At 36.0% G+C, this 9,715-nt stretch overlaps 1 protein-coding gene across 1 annotated transcript in view; it reads right to left on the bottom strand.

Moving 5' to 3' along the window:
• The window catches only part of LOC101862854 (sodium-independent sulfate anion transporter), a gene marked incomplete at its 3' end in the record, with an annotated part of 123,726 nt that extends 114,769 nt beyond the window's left edge, over positions 1–8,957 (bottom strand). Inside the window, 1 exon segment of the mRNA XM_005091896.3 lies at positions 8,601–8,957. Within this exon segment, the coding sequence (XP_005091953.3) occupies positions 8,601–8,759 (159 nt within the window).
• Between the last annotated feature and the right edge of the window lie 758 nt (positions 8,958–9,715).

Raw genomic sequence — 9,715 nt, forward strand, 5'->3', positions numbered from 1 at the left:
TAATATATCTATATATCCTGTCCTGACAAATTGGCCTAAGACCTAACAAAATAACATTGGTATGTCGTGATGTGTAATTATTCAAACTTTTGTCTTTTTAATTCATATCATTCTGTTTTTTAAAAAAAGGTTCACGTTTGTACTGCTCAAAGAGTGTTTTTTCAGTGCAGCCTTAAATGTAAATTGAAATTTGCCATGCGTTATGTTTGTAACACCAATGCAAACGAGAAAACAAACTCACAGCAAAAACCATTTTATTAACAAAAAGACTTTATTTTCAACATTTTATCTATTATAAAACCATAAAGTTTTATGCCTTTTTTTGTGTATTGTTGCAGGTTTCATCGAAATCGGCATGAAAACAGGGCATGGTGAAACTGCAATCTATGATAGTACTTATTTTTAGCTTTTTTCATGAGTAGGCAATGGTTTGAACAGAGATGAGCTTCTTGAAAGCATTATCGCCGATGACTGTAAGGTAGGCTGGGGTCAGTCAGGCGGAACTAACGTTACACCAGCATTATTGTCGCGGTAGACCGGTAAGTGAACCAGCACTGATTGTTCGATTCATTTCTGAGACAGAAGAGGCAAAACAGCGGGTGTTGCTATATAAATATGTATTTTAAAATATATATATATGCATATTATATATTTAATGTAACATACCGTGGCAGAGCTATCCTTTTTCCCCTCTGGGGACGACAGACAAGTTTTCACCATGCTCTTCTTCTCTAAAGTCTCCCCCGCCTGCCTCTCTGAACCCAGCAACAAACAACAGCAATAACAGTATTTCCCCCCTTGCTGCTGTCAGACCGCTCTGCTATCCGCCAAACCACATGACTTGTAACCAGTAACCGAAGACATAACCTATTTCTGAAGAGCTCGAACGAAATAAATGACATAAAATCACGACGTAAAGTATGTCTATAAAAGATGGGTACACAACGCTTATTGCATAATCAATTGACCGCCTTACCTACGTCGAGCTGGGTCGCCAAAGTTGTTGGCATGGTAGCGCCTCCACAAAGGGCTATTGTTTTAGTGAGGGTTTTACGGCACTTGCAACATTATAGGGTCATTTAAGTGCTGAAGGTAATTGGGTAAGGTGTTACAAGAGAGTAACAAACACAAAAAAGGAGGGAGGATAGGGACGATAGATGTTTAATAGTAAAGAAAGAGCAAATCGCACAAGAGTATCCGCCAAAATATCCATAAAGTGGGCTATTAAAAACATAGAATCTTTGATTATACATTTTAATATCTATGTAGAACAGCTTTAATAGAGATGCAAGAGCCCTAACATGTGTCTTCTTCTCTCATGGCATTCTGTACTCGGCTTAGACATCAAATACTCCTATAGACAATACCCTATATTGCTGCAAACAATAACGTTTGCAAATTTCCATCAGTTTGTTTCTTTACATGGCAATGGGCACAAGGGCATACGCTCAAAAACTACTGGATTAACAACAACAACCAACAACAACAACAACAACAACAACAATTACAACAACAACAACAACAACAACAACTACAATTACAACAAATCAAGTATTTAAATAGGACAGACTGCAGAAGTATAAAGTAGAAAAGAACAACAACAACAACAACAACAACAACAACTTCAAACAACGTATTCAAAGAGGAAGGACTACAAAGGTATAAAGTAAAATCCTACAGCAAAGAATATTAACAGAGTGGCTCATCCCAACAGACTGTCATTACGCATACCTATAGCTTTATTTCTTCTCTTTTTTATTGTCATTTTTATAAAAACATCCTGACTCAGCAAAGGTAAACAGAAACAAATAACATAAGATTCAAAGTACAGGAGAAGTAAACAAAGGGGAGGGTAGGAGACAAACGCTTGGTGGCGTTTGATAATATCAATCTCACATGCGCAACTCAAACCTGTATCCTTTACTTTGAAATGAAAAATAAGGAAACCAAAAACTGGAATTGAAAGCCACATTCAGTTGTACACCCAGGCATCAGCACCACATGAACAAATTGGGAACTAATACAGTCACTACACGGTCATTCAGGTTGTTAAAAAATAAGGGCCTAGCGTACAGAAAACAATGTCAAAATGTAGAAGTTGTATTATTTTTAAATTCTCCCACATAAAAACACAAACTTAGTTACAGATGAGAAAAAAGTAAGATCAATCATTCAGATGAATACAGTTGATGAAAACTTGATGTAAGTAATTTAGTATTAAGTTATATTGAATGAGAGTGTCGGCACAAAAAGTGGTGGCTTTCATGGTACATGGATAAAAAGCATTAATTGACAGAGAAAATGTCTCCTCTAAAAAGTAACAACAGATAAAAATGGGGGTGAAGGAATAACAAATATGGAGAGGAAAAGCAGGATTTATAATGTGAACAGAGGAAAAATAGATAGACCCCGCCAAATTGAAAGGAAGATAATGGATTCACAGTCAGAAAACCTGTAGGAAAAAACTCTGAAGTAGACAAAAAAGTTTTAAAGTCCAAAACTCGCAAAAAAGCTGCTCGCCCTCTGTGTACTATCGAACCCTTGAGTTAGGTGGCAGACAAGCATTCAGCTGTCATTCAACAAAATAACAAGCCAGCAAAATCAAAGTTTCTATCAGGCCCTCTAAACAAAGTTAAAAGTCAAAAGTGTCAGCGCCACAAGACTGAAAGACAAAAATCATCATGCCGCAAGGAAATATCGTAGACTATAAGGAAAGCTCGCTACCTGATTTGCAAAGGGACAATGTTAAGTAGTGAGACAGACACTCATAGGAACACACATGGCTGCAGATCCTTCTGGAATTTGAAATAAGGAGAGATAAAGTTTTTACTCCCCGCACTTAGCCACCAAGTCTGTTCATCTGCTCAAGCTACTAGTATGAGGGGACACTCTCTTGGAGTGGTAGTGAGTTAATTTTCTAAGTTAAAAATTTAGTCTTTTCAAAAAAGGGAAATAAATCTTGATAGCTTTCAGGCGTCAAACGGCTCTATTTTCATACACTTATTCTGTTGGAAGTGAAATTAAAAGATTACATCAGAGTTCAAAATAGGCTCGCGGAACTTCATTCTAATTGGAAATCCTTGTGAAATGTAGTGCCTAAATGGAGGAATTGTTTTTCTTTTCAACTGAAACATAACACAGATATCATCAATAAATATTTTGCACTCCTTCTGAAATTACAAATTTAATGAAAGAAATAGGTAGAGCCAACAGAAAATCTGAGTAACAGAAAAAAAAAACCCTGCAAAGTTCTGGCACCAGCCATACAACACAGAGACAAGATACAGCCATGAGTTACAGCAGAAGCTTCCAGAGCTGGAGCAAATAAAAAGGAAACAACAATATGGGGTGTACAGGGTTATTACTATGCATAGATAAAGAGAAAAATCTGGGGTACCTCTGGGCAGCTTATTATAACCTCGATTTCACCCATGAAATCAACTCACTGTCCAAAAACCTATCAGTCTGATATGTCAATGATCACTGAAAAGGTAAAGTGAAGAGAAATGTTGAGTTATTTTCTTCCAACCTGATCTTGTGAAAAATATAATCTGATTAATAATACAGTCTGTTACACCATTATCAACAATCAATGCCAAGCCAGGCAGCTGACTCATATAAGAACAACCAAAGTTGTCTGTCAACTATTGAATTAAACAACTTCAACGTTTATCATGCTAATGGATAAAAGGGACAGAAGAAATTGAGTCTTTTTGTCGACTGAAAAGAAAGCCACCTTTGTACTCACATAAACCATTTACAGAAATAATAACAGAATTGATTTCAACTTTCATTGCCCTAACCCTTACACTTAATTTTATTCTCTTTCCAGACAACAAGTATCATATTATATGTTATATGAGAGGCAAAGTCAACTAGGTGAAGCAATAATATGGCCTACATCCTAAATTAGCACTTATACTTTAACAACTTTCCTTAGTTCACGAGCACTTGAAGTAACTTTAGCAAATTATATTTTTTTATAAATATCTGATCTATAAAGCAGGGTATAGAAGCAAGAAAAAGAATAATAAAGTATATAAAGCGCATGTTTTGAGTTGAGGCTTACTTCGGAACTTCCCAGCCTTACAATTAGGATTCCATCTAAAGTGAAATAAACGTTAGGAAATGAAGAACTATCACGTCTTATTAATGAGCATGGATGTTTGTGTTTGTACAACCTTTCAAGTCCTTTGTACTGTATTCAGTTGTTTGTGATAGTGTGTTTTCTTGTCCAATGTGTATATTCACATAGTTACAAAAAAGAAGACATGAGAAAATCAAATTTTTGAGTCCAAATTTTGAAGAATGACGTAGGATTCAATACAAAACTCAAAAACGACAAAAACAGATCTATACGACAATAAAAATCCTGTCCAACAGAAAGCAAAATTCTCAAGCTTTTACAAATGATAGGAAAAAGTTGGCTACTATATTGACTCTATTTTTTTTTTAAGTTACTTGGTTTGACACTGCTCTATAAGACGAGAGAAAAAGATTTTCTCTCTGTTGCAACGCCGATGATAAAATAAAGATAGACACAAAGCAAAAGGGGAGGTAATAATTATTACCAACCAGTTATAATTTCCTTCACCAAGCACTGAGACATTTATGCCAGCAAAGTATACATTGTACTTCTCATGCTCATCTGATTCAAAATATGATCTTTTATAACACTGATGATTTCTGTCAATGCTCAGTTCAAGAGGATAAATATTACAGGGATCACTGCCCTAACAATTGGTGGTTGGAGTCTAAAAATCTGAAGACAGACCGGGAATTCTATCACTTACTGTGTTGGCTAAACTTTTTTCATAAAAAGCACTTTTTACTCTCAGTCACCACACTATATCGATTTGTTACTCAGATATCACAAAAGAAGGAACATGCAAATGAATTTAGTCTGAAAATAAGTGTAAAATTAAAAGGGATAGAGTCTGTATACAGGTAGAGTTCTAGTTGATCAGAAGAGGATTATCATAATGTTGTCAAGCTGTGGCAACTATCCAAAACAAAGAGCAATTACTTTCTTAAGTTTCTTAGATCAAGCAGTCGGAATAAAAATCTTCAACTCGCTCAATCCCGTGACCGAGATATCTCGGTCAGCTTGTGGGTTGCGTTCAATCCCACAACTGAGATAACTTGGTTCTATAATTTTGTTCCGTACACTAGTCATTTTGTTTCGGAAAACGGCCTCAAGTTTTATATATAATAAGATCAATTTATTATTCTCCCGGCCAATTATGCATAGAGGGGGGCTGGAATTTTGCTTCTACTGTCATTACAAACTGAGAAATCGCGGTTTTTAAGAAGGCACTTTCAGCACTTTTGTTCACACTGATCAGCTGAGCACGTCTTTCAATCGATTCTCTCTGCCTTTCTCACACATAAGCCTACATTTTGTTTCTATTCATGAAAGTATTCAACAATCTTTATTTTATATGACATACAATATATAGAACTAGATACTCAGAAGCATATTTGAATATCAATGTAGGCTTGCTCTTGCTCATTTGGCAATGAAAAAAAATTGTAAGCCCCAAAAAGGCCAAATTTGTACAGCATCCCGGAAAAACTCTCAAGATTGAGTGAGTTTATTTATGCCTTCTAATTTTTACTTTTGATCAATAAAAAAGCTGCAAACTTACGTTCAGATTAAATGTTCTGATAAAGCAGTAGGGCCTACAGAATTTTTTTCATGAACAAAAGCCCCTCCAGAAAAACTGGGTAATGCCTTAGGAAAATATAGAATGTTCACAGGAAAAACACTATTTATACTAATACGGAAGAAAGACAAATTTACAGAAAAAATTAACCAATCAATGGAAATGTTGCAAAACTTGTACACAGCAGAACAACTTTCTTCAGTCAGGGACAGAAGACAAAGAAATCCCTATTCGACTAAAAAATCCTCAAGAAAATTAAGTGGAGCTACAACAGACCCAGTGAAGACTAGTAAAAAAAGACCACCACTCTTCCAGTTATTACTTGGAATAGGAATGCAACAGGGTTAGGAAAACCAATTAATCTTTGACATCTTTTATCCAACTAAAAGATACTGTTTGAATTAAGAAGTCATTACCCCTGTACAAAAATTCAGAGATGTCAAATGTTCCGAGAATATTATTATTTTTACCAAATGTACATATACCATAACCAGCAATAATCGCTTAAACATTTTTTACAAGGACCAGTACCTGCATCCTTGAAACAGACAAATAAATTAATTCTTTTCGCTTTCAGTATCAGAAAATAAAAAGTTGAATCTTAACCTGAAGACCATTTTGGTATTGTTTTTCTCAAAGAGCAGGTAACTACACAGAACTCTCCTTGTCTTGCTTTGGTTTTAGCTATAGGCCTACTATAGAAAAACATTTTTTTAACCACATACACGAGACGCAAGAATATTATAAAGAAAGTGGTGGTTACATTTTATAAACAAAGAAAACAAAGGGTGGAGATTGTAAAAAAACAATTTGCGCAAAACAATATATATATATATAACAACCTAATACAGTTGCGTAAACCACTAAACTTGAATCTTGAAATTAACACTGCCCCAGCTCGTCTTGTGCACAATTGAATTTAAGCATCCTGACAAAGTGAAGCCATGACGCGACACTACTTCAAATTATTGTCACAGAATTATCACCAAGAAGCAAACTGCTTGACAGAGCCTTCAGATCACTTTACTCAACAAAGGTTCACAATATGAAAGCTCTCATTGAAGACTAGTCTGCAACTTTAAAGTCCACCTCTGTCTTCTGTTTTGTTTGTGTAAAAACAAGCATTCTTGATCTTTTAGGTTACTCTTATTCTGTAAAAATTTTCGGTTGAAAAAATCCACTCGTGACAAATCTATATCTTTTGTAATGGAACAGAGCTTTTGAATCTGCCTCAAAGAGAAGATGAAGTAAACTGGAACCAAGTAATAGATTCTAGATTCTTTAATTTACAGTCTCTCGTGAAAATATCATAATAACAGGCTACGATGTTGATAGAGAGCCACTTTGTACCAGTAAAAGTAGAATATATAACTGCACATCTCATAATCTTGATAAAAATGTACACAACTTTTCTGTAAGTGAGTACATTTCTCAACATGGTTGTTAAGAAATTATGTAGAACACTTCACTCTGCTGATTGAGACAAGTCACTGAAAATTACCAGTTTGAAAACTAGGCCATTATTGATAGGTAGGTGTAGATAGACAGACAATTATTGCCATGGGCCTTTGACACAAGAATCATCTGGGCAACAATAAACTCTAGTGAAAGAAACAATAGAAGATTTCTGTGAAAATTGATTTTTTCAGATATATATATATATATAATGTCACTATGCCGAGGGATGGCAGACTTTGCATCTACAAGGAAATATTACATGGGCATGAGCATCACAGGGAAATTGTGACTGGGGTATTGAACGGAATAAATGAATATTTTATTAGGTATTTTTTTACTTTCCCTTCAGTCTAACACTTTTAGCTACAAGTAGTCCATTTTCTACTAAATACAGATGCGCTGAACACGAATATATCAACTTGATTTCCATAGAAAATTAATAGTTTTTGAAAATCTGATTGTTCTATGGAGAACATGCTTTCGACCAATCGGGGGGTTCACGGGGGGGTGCCTTACTAGGGTAAAAGAAAATCGGGGGGATTACAGGGGGACACTGTTTTTACCCATAATTAGATACTTTACAGCCAAATTTTAAATTTTCATGAAAAAATTGATTTGCGACAGTTTTAGTGGTTTTATGTGAGACCTGTTAAGCAAATAAATAGTATTATAATGCAGTTTGACCCCCGAAGCAGTCCGCGGGAGTGAAAATAAAAGTTTACCACTTATAATTAAAAGCCCAAATTTCGGTGCTTTTTCGGTAGTTCCCACCCCCCTTATTTGAGCCTGACCTGCATCTAGATCTAGATATATACGTTTGATTCGCGGTGAGCTAAGATATCAAACCTAACAACAGCAAAACATTAAATTGTGGTAAAATTCAGGGGGGCATGCCCCCCTGAGACCCCCCTTCCTATTTTTGTTAGGTCAGGGGGGGCAAGCCCCCCTGAAACCCCCCTATTCTTGGGGCCAAAACCCGTGAATAACAATTGCGGGGTGGGAACTACCGAAAAAGCGCCCAAATTTCTCCGGGAACGTCACAGCAAACAGTTGATCACAAAAGTAACACTTCTAGATCTAGCTAGAATCAAGATGGAATAGTGTTAATGGAAAACCCCGCCCCGCCCCGCCCCCTTGGTCTTGGTAGAATATCTACCGCCCTGCCTAGAAAAACAAAGTCCAAACATCAACATGATTTTAGATCTAGATTTCTAGATCTAGATCTAGATTCTAGATTTAGATCTAGATCTAGATCTAGATTTAGATCTAGATCTAGATCTAGATCTAGAATCTAAAATTAGATCTAAATCTAGATCTAGATCTAGATCTAGATCTAGATCTAGATTAGATATATTCTACCTCTACAAAAACACAAAATAGAAAAAAATTCAAAGTAATTACTCCTGGAACAATACAAAATTCGACTAGATCTAGATTCTAGATCTAGAATCTAGATCTAGATCTAGATCTACTTACCATAGAGGAGATCTTATCCCCACATTCATTGTCTGACTCAGAGGAAGATTCATTGTTGAATGGTCCATTATTGTCATTATTGGAGTGCAAAAGAGGCCGTTTCTCTTCCCCTATCGAGCCGTAGGACTTGGGAGTGTCTGAACCAAATCCTGTAGCCATGTCCTAAATTGTAAGAAACAAATTACTACACATTATAAACGATGAAACCAACTGAGTCATCAACAGCGACATATCATAATTAATGAGGTCAAAGTTGTTGTTGCCATAGAAAATGAAACCAGAGAAATTTTCGCTCCAACGCTTCTGATGCCACATAAACAGAAATATAAACACTTCAAGACGTTCTGGGTAGCACCAGCGGTATAAAACTAGATTCCAAAAACACGACTCACTGAGTTATATTATCTGTTTTAGATATGGATAAAAAATTAATTTTCGTGATTTGCGATGTCAGCTAGATCTATCTATATTACAATACACACAGCTGACAATGATAATGACTTACGTTGATAAAAGATCAATTGGCGATTTGAGAAGACGCTGGACACAAACTTATGTTGTTTGCTATAATTGTGTCGAGATAGATTCTAGGACAAGGATGTGAAATCAAAGTTTGTTTTGTGCTGTGTTTTTCTTTTTTCTAAAATAAAACGTTTTTGTGATTGCTTAGTGAAAACAATGAGAGACTGTTTCCGTAGCGTCCCTCAGAGAACTATAGCACATAACATGCATTTTCATTCATGCACCCCGGTTTGTGTACATTCAAGAACAAAAATCTAAGAACAATAGGGGCGAATGAGGTCACATGATAAAGAAAGATATCATGTGATACAAAGTCACATGACAATCTAGCCCACAGCTGTTACCTATCACCAATAACTGTCCCACTGTGTGGAAAGAAATGACGTGTGGCTGTTTGTTGTTTGCTTACTTCATTGAATACTCATGACAGTTCACATGTTTGTCTGAGAATTGAGAATGTGTGTATGCGGTTGTGTGTGTGTGTGTGTGTGTGTGTGTGTGTGTGTGTGTGATTGTGTGTGTGTATGTGTGTGTGTGTGTGTGTCTGTGTGTGTGCGCACGAACATACGTAGGTGTATGTGTGTATGTGTGTG

This window comes from Aplysia californica, unplaced genomic scaffold, assembly GCF_000002075.1.
Source record: "Aplysia californica isolate F4 #8 unplaced genomic scaffold, AplCal3.0 scaffold00037, whole genome shotgun sequence".
Taxonomy (NCBI): domain Eukaryota; kingdom Metazoa; phylum Mollusca; class Gastropoda; order Aplysiida; family Aplysiidae; genus Aplysia; species Aplysia californica.